Source organism: Bombina bombina, chromosome 3 (assembly GCF_027579735.1).
Source record: "Bombina bombina isolate aBomBom1 chromosome 3, aBomBom1.pri, whole genome shotgun sequence".
Lineage (NCBI taxonomy): Eukaryota > Metazoa > Chordata > Amphibia > Anura > Bombinatoridae > Bombina > Bombina bombina.
Window position 1 is genome coordinate 207,608,364 of NC_069501.1, and position 15,233 is coordinate 207,623,596.

Sequence of the window (15,233 nt, forward strand, 5' to 3'; positions counted from 1 at the left end):
AATCCAAACTTTTTAAATAATATTTTTTTTTTAAATAAAATTATGAAAAATTACTAAGTTTCCCAGCATGTAAGTAAAAATCTTCTCTGCCTGTAGCTGGTTTTTTTTTTTGTTTTTTTTCTAAACTGCAAATAATAATCTATATTTATTTAAAACAACAAATATTACCTTTCTAATTACAGAGCTGTACTATCTTTCTGGGGTTACTATGAGGCCAATTTAACAAATGTCTTGCGGACCTGATCCGCAAGACATTGCTGAATGCGGAGAGCAATACGCTCTCCGTATTCAGCATTGCACCAGCAGCTCAGCTTTGTGACCGCTGCTTCATAACTTGTGTTTCTGGCGAGTCTGAAGACTCGCCAGAAACACGGGCCATCAAGCTCCGTTCAGAGCTTGATAGATAGGCCCCCATGTATGCAAAGTATTAAACATTATATAAAACTACCTTTAGGTTGCATGTACGACGTATAAGCTGTATTATGACATGTAAATATTTTTAAATGACATAAGATATTGTTGTTCACACTTGGTCCCATCCTCTCTTTAAACTATCCTATTTACAGATGCAAATATTCCAAAATCCAAACTATTCTGACATCCAAATCTTTTCCAGTCCCAAGAAGTTTAGATAAACGGTTTTCTACCTGTATATGATATCCATGTATATGAATGTGTGTGTATATGTGTGGTTGCGTGTAGATGTATGTGGGTTTCTTTGTGTATATGTATGTGTGTTTGTGTATGTATAGGTGTGTATATATGTTATGTATGTGTGCATCTGTGGTTGTGTGTATATATGATATGTATGATGTGTGAATGTGAGAAGTGTGCTTATTTAGATGCCTAATGTGAGTGCGTGTGTGTGTGTGCGAGTGTGTGTAAAATATGTATATGTGTAATGTGAGTGTGTGTGTATAATATTTGTAATGTGAGTGTGAGGGTATAATATATATATATATACTATATATATATATATACTATATATATATATATATATATATATATATATTGTGTATATATATATATATATACTGTGTATATATATATATATATATATACTGTGTATATATATATATATATATATATATATATATATACTGTGTGTATGTATATATATATATATATATATATATATACTGTGTATATATGTGTGTGTGTGTAATAGGTATGTGAGAGTGTGTATAATATGTATGTGTGTAATGTGAGCGTGTGTGAATAATATGTATGTAAGGTGTGTGTGTGTGTGTGTGTATATATATATATATATATATATATATATATTATGTATGTGTGTAATGTGAGTGTGTGTGTAATGTGAGTGTGTGTGTATGTAATATGTATGTATGTAATGTGAGTGTGTGTATAATATGTATGTGTATAATGTGAGTGTGTGTGTATAATATATATGTGTGTAATGTGAGTGTGTGTATAATATGTATGTGTGCAATGTAATGTGAGTGCATATGTATAATATGTATCACCTAGATTACGAGTTTTGCGCTAAACAGGGTGCGAAACTAACGCCAAAAAGTTGCGTTATTTCACTCTCTATAGTGATGCCATTACGAGTTACTGAAAAGCCTCCTTGTGCGTGCAATATGGTGGCGTTAAGCTCCATACCGCACAAAAGCCAAGGGCTGCTTTGACGTGCTTGTGTACGCTTTCCCCCATAGACATCAATGGGGAGAGAGTGTTAGAAAAAAAAACAACATCTGAAGTGCGGAATAAAAAATGTCCGTAACGCAACCCCATTTATGTCTATGGGGAAACAAACGTACGCTTAAATCTAACACCCTAACATAAACCCCAAGTCTAAACACCCCTAATCCGCCACCCTGACATCGCCGACACCTAAATTAAGTTATTAACCCCTATTCCGCCGCTCCCCGACATAGCCGACACTATAATAAAGTTATTAACCCTATTCCACCGCTCCCCGACATCGCCGCCACTATAATAAAGTTATTAACCCCTAAACCGCCGGCCCCCCACATCACAAAACACTAAATTAAACTATTAACCCCTAAACCTAACACCCCCCTTAACTTTAAATTAAAATTACAATATAAATAGCTTTAAAAAAATAAAAACTGTGAAATAGAAAAAATACAAGTTTAAACTATAAATTAACCTAACTACTCTAATAAAATAAAAAAATACTACCAATTAAAAAAAACTACTACTAGGAAAAAAATAAAAAAAATAAAAATACAAAAAAATAATAAACACTAAATTACAAAAAATAAAAAACACTAAGATTACAAAAAATAATAAACAAAATTATCAAAAATAAAAACAATTAAGATGAGATGGATGAGGATGAGAGCTTCTGATTTGAACAGCCAATAGGATTTTAGTAGCTCTCATCCTATTGGCTGTTTTGAACAGCCAAAAGGATTTCAGAAGCTTTCATCCTATTGGCTGATTTGAATTTGAAGAATCATTTTAAAACAGCTACCTTGCATTAATGTGAGTGTGTGTGTATAATATATGTATGTGTGTATAATATGTATGTGTGTGTGTATAATATGTGCGTGCAATGTAAGTGCGTGTAATGTGAGTGTGTGGGTGTATAATATGTATGTGTGTAATGTGAGTGTGTGGGTATAGAATATGTATGTGTGTAATGTGAGTTTGTGGCTATAATATGTACAATATGTGTGTAATGTGAGTGTGTGTGTGTGTGTATAATATGTATGTGTGTAATGTGAGTGTGTGTGTGTGTAATGTGAGTGTGTGTATAATATGTATGCCTGTAATGTGAGTGTGTGTATATAATATGTGTGTAATATGTATGTGAGTGTGTGTGCATAATATGTGTGTGTGTAATGTGAGTGTGTATAATAAATATGTGTGTAATGTGTGTGTAATGTCTGTATAATATATATGTGTCTGATATAAGTGTGTGCATATAATATTTGTGTGTAATGTGACTGTGTTTATAATATATATGTGTGTAATATGAGTGTATGTGTGTAATGCGAGTGTGTGCATAATATGTGTGTGTGTAATGTGAGTGTGTATAATATATATGTGTGTAATGTGTGTGTTGTTGTGTATAATATGTGTGAGTGTGTATGAATAATATGTAGGTATATATACATATATATATATGTGTGTGTGTGTGTATAATATATATATGTAATGTGTGTGTGTGTATAATATGTATGTGTGCAATGTGAGTGTGTGTATAATATATATATATATATATATATATATATATATGTGTCTGTGTGTGTGTGTATAATATATATATGTAATGTGTGTGTGTGTATAATATGTATGTGTGCAATGTGAGTGTGTGCATAATATATATATATATATATATATATATATATATATATATGTGTGTGTGTGTGTGTGTATAATATATATATATATATATATATATAGTGTGTGTGTGTGTATATAATATGTATGTGTGCAATGTGAGTGTGTGTATAATATATATATGTGTTTAATGTGTGTGTGTATATAATATGTGTGTGTGTGTAATGTGTGTGTGTATGTATAATATATACAGTATGTGTGTAATGTGAGTATGTGTATAATATATACAGTATGTGTGTAATGTGAGTGTGTGTGTATAATATATATGTGTTTAATGTGTGTGTGTGTGTGTGTGTGTGTGTGTGTAATGTGAGTGTGTGTATAATATATACAGTATGTGTGTAATGTGAGTGTGTGTATAATATCTGTGTGTACATGTTATGTATACAGTTGTATCTGCATATTACTATGACATACACACAAGGTTAAATAGTGGAAACAGGAGTTAAGCAATTTTAAGACCGCTGCTCCTTAACTCGTACACCTCCTCTGAAGCTGCGGAAATCAATCCGCCCAATCTCATACGATCGGATTGATTGACACCCCAGCTAGCAGCCAATTGGCCGCAAATCTGCAGGGGGCGGCATTTCACAAGCAGTTTAGCAGAACTACTTGTGCAATGTTAAATGACACAACAGTGGATCGTGTCCGTCCAACTGTTAATAAATCGGCCACATAGATGTTTGTGAGATTGCCAAGGGGCGTCTCTGTCAACACAAGATTATTTTCAGTATTTATTAAGCATTGTTTTACCTATATTTCCATAAATTCATTACTGAGTTTTCCTGCTATTAACATCAATAGTTGTGGAAGGAGCCAATACATGATATCAGGGGCATGAAACAACAACTGCTTGCAAAGAGGAAAAACAATTACAACTGCACCAACAAAGAGTTAAGCATGCAGACTTCCGAACCATGTCTCTATTGTACACAGTGATTGCTTGATCAATGCAGGATCTCATTCATATATGTCCATAATTGGCCACAGCAGGAAAGATAAGATAAACATTATCAAGAGCCTTTTCAAAGAGTTTGTTCCTGGGCTGTAAACTGTGCTCACAAACTACTGCAGATCTTTTCCAGTGCAGTGTTTAATTGCTGGTAAATATTATGTATACTATGGGCTCAATTTATCAAAGGCTTCTCCTCCTTATGACTGCAGATTCTCACAAGAGAACCTGCAGTCGGTATTTATCAAGCAGCGGTCATCAGACCACTGCTTCCCTAACTCTTCTCCACCTCTTAGGTGGAGAATTTCAATCGCCCGGTCTCGTCCGACCGGGGAGATTGACAGCTCCTGGCCGTGCATGATTGGCTGTGCGCAAGCAGGGGGCGGCATTGCACAAGAGCGCAAATAGCGTAAGTAGTATCAGATTAGGATGGCCGGTTCTCTGGATGTTCTTTTGCCTGCTCTGATCATTTTTATGAAGCTGGGGCACTAAGTTTAATACTCTTTATTCTTTTACTGACTGAAAATGACCCTGGCCTTGTTCCAGGCACCAAGCCTGAATGGGAGGTGTTAAAAGGTAATCTCAGACTCCAGCACCCTAGACAAGGAGTATAGAACATGTAGTCCACAAACTATTAACATTATCCCTAAAGGTCCTCATCATTTCATCAGAGATATGGGGGACGATTTATTAGGCAGTGGATGCTGCATCGATGCCCCATCCTTTCAGGTCCTCCTGAAACGGAAGTTAAGAAGCAGCGGTCACCTTTTAGGTGGTGGATTGAAATCATCCTGATCCAATCCGAATGGGATGATTGACGGCCCCTGCTAGCGGCCAATTGTCCGCCAGTGAGCAGGGGGCAGCATTGCAGAAGCATTTCACCAGAAATGCTTGTGCAATGTTAAATGATGACAGCGTCCGCTCGACCATCAATAAATCTACCCCCTGAAGTCTACATCCTTCAAATCATTTAATTCTACCAAAAGTGAAACACTTTAATCAGAAGATTGTGAGGCAGTAAATATGAACAAATTAACAACCACACGGCCAGATTACGAGTTTTGCGTTAGAAGCTGTGCGGTGCTAATGAGCAGTTTTTTCTCACCGCTCACTTACCTGCAGCGCTGGTATTATGGGTTTTTACAAACCCGGTGTTAAAAGGCAAGAAGTGAGCGTTGAGCAAAATTGTGCTCCTTACCGCACTCCAATACCAGCGCTGCTTAAGTCAGCGTTGAGCTGGTCTTACATGCTCGTGCACGATTTCCCCATTGACATCAATGGGGAGAGCCGGCTGAGAAAAAGTCTAACACCTGCCAAAAAACAGCGTAAATCTCAGTAACGCAGCCCCATTGATTCTATGGGGAAATAAAATTTATGTTTACACCTAACACCCTAACATGAACCCCGAGTCTAAACACCCCTAATCTAACACTTATTAACCCCTAATCTGCCGCCCCCGACATCGTCGCCACCTACATTATATTTGTTAACCCCTAATCTACCGCTCTGCACATCGCCACCACTATAATAAACATATTAACCCCTAAACCGCCGCACTCCCGCCTTGGAAACATTAGTTAAATATTATTAACCCCTAATCTGTCGTCCCTAACATCGCTGCCACCTACTTACATTTATTAACCCCTAATCTGCCGCCCCCAACGTCGCCGCCACTATACTAAATGTATTAACCCCTAAACCTAAGTCTAACCCTAACACCCCCTAACTTAAATATAATTACAACAAATCTAAATAAAAATTAATATTATTACCTAAATAATTAATATTTAAAACTAAATACCTATAAAATAAACCCTTATCTAGCTACAATATAACTAATAGTTACATTGTAGCTAGCTTAGGGTTTATTTTTATATCACAGGCAAGTTTGTATTTATTTTAACCAGGTAGAATAGTTATTAAATAGTTATTAACTATTCAATAACTACCTAGCTCAAATAAATACAAATTTACCTGTAAAATAAAACCTAACCTAAGTTACACTAACACCTAACACTACACTACAATTAAATACATGACCTAAATTAAATACAATTAAATAAATTAAATACAATTAGCTAAAGTACAAACAAAACCCCCCACTAAATTACAGAAAATAATACACAAATTTAAACTAATTACACCTAATCTAATAGCCCTATCAGAATAAAAAAAAGCCCCCCCCCAAAATAAAAAAAAACCCTAGCCTAAACTAAACTACCAATAGCCCTTAAAAGGGCCTTTTGCAGGGCATTGCCACAAAGGAATCAGCTCTTTTAACTGTAAAAAAAAATACAAACACCCTCAACAGTAAAACCCACCACCCACACAACATACCCCCCAAATAAAAACCTAACTAAAAAAAACCTAAGCTCCCCATTGCCCTGAAAAGGGCATTTGGGTGGGCATTGCCCTTAAAAGGGCAGTTAGCTCTTTTGCGGCAGAAAGCCCTAACCTAAAAATAAATCTCACCCAATATACCCTTAAAAAACACTAACCCCCTTAAGATCGACTTACTGTTCTGAAGACCAGACATCCATCCTCAAGGAAGCGGCAGAAGTCTTCATCCAACCGGGCCAAAGTCCTCAATGAAGCCAGGAGAAGTCTTCATCCAAGCCGGGCGAAGTGGTCCTCCAGACGGGCAGAAGTCTTCACCCAGACGGCATCTTCTATCTTCATCCATCCGACGTGGATCGGCTCTATCTTCAAGACATCCGACGCGGATCATCCTCTTCATCCGGAGTCTTCTTACTGAATGAAGGTTCCTTTAAATGACGTCATCCAAGATGGCGTCCCTTAGATTCCGATTGGCTGATAGAGTTCTATCAGCCAATCGGTATTAAGGTAGAAAAATCCTATTGGCTGATGCAATCAGCCAATAGGATTGAAGTTCAATCCTATTGACTGATCCAATCAGCCAATAGGATTGAGCTCGCATTCTATTGGCTAATTGAAACAGCCAATAGAATGCGAGCTCAATTCTATCAGCCAATCGGACTCTAAGGGACGTCATCTTGGATGACGTCATTTAAAGAAACCTTCATTCAGTAAGAAGACTCCGGATGAAGAGAATGCTCCGCGTCGGATGTCTTGAAGATGGAGCCGCTCCGCGTCAGACGGATGAAGCTAGAAGATGCCGTCTGGATGAAGACTTCTGCCCGTCTGAAGGACCACTTCGCCCGGCTTGGATGAAGACTTCTCTCGGCTTTGTTGAAGACTTCAGCCCGGTTGGATGAAGACTTCTGCTGCTTCCTTGAGGATGGATGTCTGGTCTTCAGAACAATAAGTCGATCTTCAGGGGGTTAGTGTTAGGTTTTTTTAGGGGGTATTGGGTGGGTTTTATTTTTAGGTTAGGGTTTTGGGCCGCAAAAGAGCTAACTGCCCTTTTAAGGGCAATGCCCATCCAAATGCCCTTTTCAGGGCAATGGGGAGCTTAGGTTTTTAAGTTAGGTTTTTATTTGGGGGGTTTGTTGTGTGGGTGGTGGGTTTTACTGTTGGGGGTGTTTGTATTTTTTTTTACAGGTAAAAGAACTGATTACTTTGGGGCAATGCCCTGCAAAAGGCCCTTTTAAGGGCTATTGATAGTTTAGTTTAGGCTAGGTTTTTTTTTATTTTGGGGGGCTTTTTTTATTTTGACAGGGCTATTAGATTAGGTGTAATTAGTTTAAAGATCTGTAATTTGTTTTGTTTTTTTCTGTAATTTAGTGTTTGTTTTTTGTGATTTAGCTAATTTAATTTAATTTATTTAATTGTATTTAATTTAGGGAATTTATTTAAGTGTAGGGTTAGGTGTTAGTGTAACTTAGGTTAGGTTTTATTTTACAGGTCAATTTGTATTTATTTTAGCTAGATAGTTATTAAATAGTTAATAACTATTTAATAACTATTCTACCTAGTTAAAATAAATACAAACTTGCCTGTAAAATAAAAATAAACCCTAAGCTAGCTACATTGTAACTATTAGATATATTGTAGCTAGCTTAGGGTTTATTTTATAGGTAAGTATTTAGTTTTAAATAGGAATAATGTAGTTAATGATAGGAATTTTCTTTAGATTTATTTAAATTATATTTAAGTTAGAGGGTGTTAGGGTTAGACTTAGATTTAGGGGTTAATACATTTAATATAGTGGCGGCGACGTTGGGGACGGCAGATTAGGGGTTAATAAATGTAGGTAGGTGGCGGCGATGTTAGGGATAGCAGATTAGGGGTTAATATTATTTAACTAGTGTTTGCGAGGCGGGAGTGCGGAGGTTTAGGGGTAAATATGTTTATTATAGGGGCGGCAATGTCCGGAGTGGCAGATTAGGGGTTAAAATTTTTATTTTAGTATTTGCGATGCGGGAGGGCCTTGGTTTAGGGGTTAATAGGTAGTTTATGGGTGTTAGTGTACTTTTTAGCACTTTAGTTATGAGTTTTTTGCTACGGCGTTGTACCATAAAACTCTTAACTACTGACTTTAGAATGCATTAGGGATCTTGGAGGTAGAGGGTGTACCGCTCACTTTTTGGCCTCCCAGGACAGACTCGCAATACCGTGCGCTATGGAAGTCCCATAGAAAAAAGGGTTTACGAAGTTTATGTAAGTCGTTTTGCGGTAAGGCCAAAGAAGTGTGCGGTGCCCCTAAACCTGCAAGACTCGTAATAGCAGCGGGCGTAAAAAAGCAGCGTTAGGACCTGTTAACGCTGCTTTTTTACCTTAACGCACAACTCGTGATCTAGCCAACAGTTATTTAGGACCTCTATGCATGACAAATATCTCCTTGACCATCAAAAAAAGGGGCACTTTCCAAGATTTGTGTGACAATAGTCCTCTAATTAATATAAATACACAACTTATTCAACCACAATTCTCCTGAACTATCTTAGAAACCATCTGTGATTTTTCAGCTCCTATTGCATAAATTCTGAATACCCAAAAAAGTCCTAAGCGTAACCTTAATCTTTTTATCCCAAATATGTGTTTGGTTGGCTGTTATACTGGTGTGTTGAGGGTGTAAAAACAAGGGAGAGTTTTGAATGGATAGTTCTGCAAAAGATATATGCATGCAAATATAAATGAACACCTTGTTAGAAAAATGTATAATTTTTGCAAATCCAGAACAGTTCAGTGATACACCTTTAAAAAAACTGTTTGCTCTCATTAATTTTGTTCTTCCATTTTTTTTCCTCACCTTTCCTTCAAGAGGCCTATTGTACGCAGTCACTGTGAATATAATCATATACAGAAAATAAATCAGGAACTTAAGATAGAAGATTTTGCTGGCAAATGTATCCCATTTTTCTTGCAGCAATTGGTTGATTGGCTCCAGTATTATCATTTTATGCCGATTCTGCAAAAGACCGGATTATTTATACATGAAACGGCAAACTTACAAATCTGAATACATACAAATTCCATTAAGTGCGCTAATTAATACAAAATATATCATATAGATAGATGGTAACTACATTGCTGCGGGACAATAGACCACTTCATAGTCATCCTAGCTAATGGGGTATATGTTTACCAATGAAAGAAGGTGGGCGATAAATACCTAGAAAATATACTGTATATACAATAAAAGTCTTACTAGTATTTGCACACCTTTTTTCTTTGTTCGCATAGCTTCAGCCTGGTACCTTATAGTCTTTTAATGGGACATTCCAGTATTTTAAGTGGCTGTTCAGTAAATTATCGGTAAAAGAAAAATGGTCACTTAACTGTATTTGATCTGAGCCATGGGTCTGAGCTGAGGTCCTGTATAGTAATATAACTGACTGAGGCTGTGGGATGTGATCTAAGATCCTATATGGGTATATATATAACAAGAACCGCAGGATTTTATTCTCAACCCTGTTTGCTAATTTCCCTATCACATGCTTGTCTGCAATATTTTTATGGACAACAGTGGCAACTCTAGCCGTACCATCGAACTAAGAGATAGCAACTTCCATTTGATCTGTATTGATCACTGCCTTGTATTAAAGGGACAGTCTACACCAGAATTTTTATTGTTTTAAAAGATAGATAATCCCTTTATTACCCATTTCCCAGTTTTGCATAACCAACACAGTTATATTAATATACTTTTAACCTCTGTGATTATCTTGTATCTAAGCCTCTGCAAACTGCCCCTTTTTTCAGTTTTTTTGACAGACTTGCCGTCTAGCCAATCAGTGCCTGCTCCCAGATAACTTCTCGTGCACAAGCACAGTGTTATCTATATGAAATACTTGAACTAACACCCTCTAGTGGTGAAAAACTGTTAAAATGCAATCTGAAAGAGGTGGTCTTCAAGGTCTAAGAAATTAGCATATGAACCTCCTAGGTTAAGCTTTCAACTAAGAATACCAAGAGAACAAAGCAAAATTGGTGATAAAAGTAAATTGGAAAATTGTTTAAAATTACATGCTCTATCTGAATCATGAAAGTTTATTTTGGCCTAGACTGTCCCTTTAACTGATGTTTGCTGCACTTATGCCCCAGTAACTTGCAATGAATGTTCATATGCTTCATGTCTATCTCAAAAAGGATCTATATTATACCATGGTTCTCAATAATCAGTACATATCGCCTCTCTTAAGGGCACACCTACTACATTAGTGCGTATTTGAATTACACCTTAGCACTGCATATGTTTTTTCAGTTTTTTTTGTTTCTCTTACCTCTGCATGACTTTTAAATACAATTGTTTCCAAAACAGAATCCTGCTCAAAAGTGTCCACAGATGAAAGATCATACAGAGATGTGTGCACTGGGCCATACGTCCATTCTGTGAATTTCCGAGAAAGATGATTGTACTCTGGCTCTGTAACCTCCCTCTGAAGAATATGCTTAAAAATCTAAAATAAGCAATAGTAACACCAAACATTTAAAACAAAAAATAAACTAAAAATAGAATAAAAATAATTTCAGTATTCCTAATATTTGCTTACCAAATAATATAAGCTACGAAAGCAAATACAATATGACCCCCGTCATGATAATGTGCAGCATTTCTACAATACATTACTTATACAATCCTTTTTAAATAATGTTTGTTTTATAGGTCTATGAATCCAAATGATGTCATTTACATATAGTTTATATATATATATATATACTGTATATATAAAGTGAGTCAGGTGCACTCTCACAAACACTGTTTGTCAAACAGTTCTTCAAATGCCAGGGTGCTAGAATAAGAGTAAGATATGGCAAGCAGGAGACAGCACTCTCTGGTCTTAATAATCAAGTAAATGTATTTAGTGACGTTTCGGGGAATGCTCCCCTTCATCATGCCTTTCCTTCTTGAATTGTAAATATAAAAAATCCCAAATAAGTATGGCCCTGTGCAAATTAGACAGATCTATTTATTCTGTACCATCCCTATCATCATTAAACCAGAATGATGATAAACGTAGAACAAACAAATGTAAACAAGAGGTAAATTATTACATTTCTAATTAAAAGGACATCAGCTTCTAACCCAACAGATAATGACTAACTAACCCAATTTTTAACAGACGGGAGTAATTTTTAACAGACGGGAGTAATTATTCTTCATTCAAACAGAATAATTATGAACTACAAGGGATTTGCCAATTAGAAAAAAAAAATACAATGTTTTTATTGTTAGCAACATTTTAAGAGCCCTGGTTCCCTAGATTTGTACCCCCTGCTAATAAATATGTTTCTATAAATGTTATCAGTTTTGTTTTCTATCAGACTCACCTCAACTTTACCCATCTTTGCGGCCAGTTTGATAGGCGTTAGACCATCCCAGTTGGCAAGTTCTTCCAATTTTACAGGTGGGTTGAGTTTTGATGATTTCTTTAAGATGTCATCGTACATTTTTGTCACCATTTTGGTGTTCTCTTCTGTGTCATCAGCCACCAAAACCAGAGCATGGAGGACCGTGTTCCCATGAGTATCTCTTTCAGCGAGATGAGCATTCTTATATGGGTTATTTAGAAGATAGTTCACAATGTCTGGTTGGTTAGTACAGGCGGCCAGTGAAAGAGGCAGCTCTCCTGTTTAAAAAATAATAATAATAATAATAATAATATATATATAAACTAGTTTTCAAAAATATTGATAGATGTTAATGACTCAATAGGTTAAAGGGGTGAAAGTCATGACTTTCATGCATGTGTCGTACACATATTAACTTTAATGCAATAGAGTCTATTTACATATTTACAAAATATTGACACTGTATACAATCTATCATTGTGTGTCCCTAATAGAAAGGTCCGTCTTTACATTTGCTACCGTGCTTCTTTCATTTCTTAGAGAAACGGTCTCTGCCACGTGTTTCTCTAAAGAGGCACAGCAGGTGTAAAAAGTAAATGCTAAGGCAAAGCAGGTGTAAAAACTAAATGCTTAAAGGGACAGTATACACTCATTTTCATATAACTGCATGTAATAGACACTACTATAAAGAATAAGATGCACAGATACCGATATAAAAATCCAGTATAAAACTGTTTAAAAACTTACTTAGAAGCTTTCAGTTTAGCTTTGTTGCAAAGGTAGCTGGAAAGCCCACTTCAAGTGGGAAATAAGACACTTTTCCCCCCTCCCCCTTCTTTTGCATATGAAAAGACCCTTTACACAAACAGGAGCAAGCTGGAGAAGGTATACATCAGTACTTACATAAAACTTTGGGGCTTGGTTAGGAGTCTGAAAATCTGAGCAATGTTATTTAAAAATAAGCAAAACTAAACTTTTTTTTTTTAAAAAAAACTTCATGGGCTATATAAATAGATCATCTACAAAACATTTATGCAAAGAAAAAATTAGTGTATAATGTCCCTTTAAGTCTGTTTAGTTTAAATGCATGGGAATGGTTTGTATGCTTGTGAAACCATACATTACAACAAAGAGAGTGATTAGACTTATTTTATTACTTGTTTAATGTATTACAAAGTACATCATATTGGCTACTTCATAATGATTCACTTTTCTAATTTCTCAGAACAAGTTGTTTGAATTTCAGTTGCAAAGATAATAAAGCTAAACGTGGCTGCAAGAGCTTTGAATAAGCTGTGGGACTGTTAAAACTGAGCATTTGTGCTGTGAGTAGAATGCTACATTTGGGATTTCTAAGATCATTTGTGTTTATCAATGGTCTGTGCTATATGGTGTCCTTATGTTTTGTAGTGATTCTACAAGGGGTTCATTGTTATTTGTGTTACTGGCAAGCAAGGATTAGCAACAACATTATGTTACTAGCAAACAATGGGTAATCACAATAAGCTGGCATCTAATGGTTAAATCCTTTCTATGTGTAAAAGACATACAGACTGGAATAGATAAAGAGATAGATGGACATATAGACAGACATGGATAGATAAAGCGATAGATAGACAGACAGGGATAAAGACAGACCGATCGATAGATAGACAAATAGAGATAGATAGATAGATAGATAGATGATAGACAGACAGATAGATAGATAGATAGATAGATAGATAGATAGATAGAATTTATAGGGAGAGAAATGAAAGCAAACAGAAAAATGGATAGATAGATAGATAGATAGATAGATAGATAGATAGATAGATAGATAGATAGATAGTGGATGGGTGGATAGCTATATCAGGGATAGATGAATAGATATATTGATATGTAATAGAGGGATAGATAGATAGATAGATAGATAGATAGATAGATAGATAGATAGATAGATAGATAGATTTTATAGGGAGAGAAATGAAAGCATACAGGAAAATAGTGGGATAGTATATCAATAAAATCCCCTTAGCCAGTCCATTGACCATGCCCCTTAGACGATTTAAACCAAATAAGTTTGTCTGCATTCAGACCAAAAACATAAACTTTGCTATTGGGGAGACCCTAATCATGTTTTATTATCCAATATTAATGGAATGTTTACATAATCTAGAAACAATAATAAAGAAAGAATATAAATTGTATATACAGATTGTAAAACTAGATGGTTTAAATACTAAAAGGTACACAGAAGACAAAAGCTACACAAAATCTTAAGAATTCCTGTGTCTCAACCATAGGGTTCCTGACTTAAAGACCATTTAATTTGCTTCTATTTTAAAGGTACAGTTAAGTCAAAATTAAACTCATGATTCAGATAGAGAATGCAATTAAACAACTATCCAGTTTATTCATTTGATCTAATTTGCTTAATTCTCTTGGTATCCAAGAAAAGCATACTTAGGTAGGCTCAGGGGCTGTGCATGTTTATGTAAGTTTTCTTGGCAAGAAATAATTAAGTATTAAGAAATATTTTATGACAACCTACCAAAATAAAAACTGACTCCTTTCTTCTTCTTCTTCTGAAAAAATATTCCATCGGCTTTTGCATGGACGTCAGCTTCATTTTTCATGAGAAGTTTTACTAAATTTAAATTTCTCTTTTCTATGGCAATGTGCAAAGCAGTCTGTCCTAAAAGAGTCAAAGATTGAAAACAATGTTAAATACAATTATAAATAAGTAGTTTTAATACATAGTAAATCATTCATCCATTAAACCTGGTATAGTCTCAATAAGTTATGGCAACAGCTTCCTAGTTTATGTGTGGTGAGGAATCTTTAGTCACATCTCAGCCTATAATCAATATTACAGTAATGTGCATATTTACTTTTATAAATAATTGATAAATACATTTATAAAATATCCCTAACTGCTCATTATTGTTCCCAAGACACAATTGAGGATGATGGATTGAAAAAGAAATCTCATAGACTGGTGAATATTCTGATTTCCTGAGGAGACATGTTGGATCTTACTGGCCACAAGCCAGGTGTTATCTCAGCAGTCTTGTCTAATGTTTTTCTTAATTACTTCTACAAAATGTCTTTATTGATAATAGTGTATCCGGGCCCTGTGTAATGGCAGCACTTTGAGTCAAATGCATAGGCTTCATATCCATGACGTAATGATTCATCTGAACTGAAAACACCACAACAGCCTAATAAGCTCATAGGGGATTATTTAAAATAA

General features: G+C 35.5%; 1 protein-coding gene across 2 annotated transcripts in view; it reads right to left on the reverse strand.

Moving 5' to 3' along the window:
- Window positions 1-15,233, reverse strand: part of LOC128653055 (transient receptor potential cation channel subfamily V member 1) — a 133,093-nt gene that overhangs the window by 54,623 nt on the left and 63,237 nt on the right. For both annotated transcript variants that reach the window (XM_053706107.1, XM_053706106.1), the window contains 4 exons: window positions 14,532-14,675; window positions 11,981-12,279; window positions 10,933-11,109; window positions 9,459-9,617 (listed from right to left, as the gene is read on the reverse strand). In XM_053706107.1, the coding sequence (XP_053562082.1) occupies window positions 9,459-9,617; window positions 10,933-11,109; window positions 11,981-12,279; window positions 14,532-14,675 (779 nt within the window). The remainder of the gene's footprint in view (window positions 1-9,458; window positions 9,618-10,932; window positions 11,110-11,980; window positions 12,280-14,531; window positions 14,676-15,233) is intronic.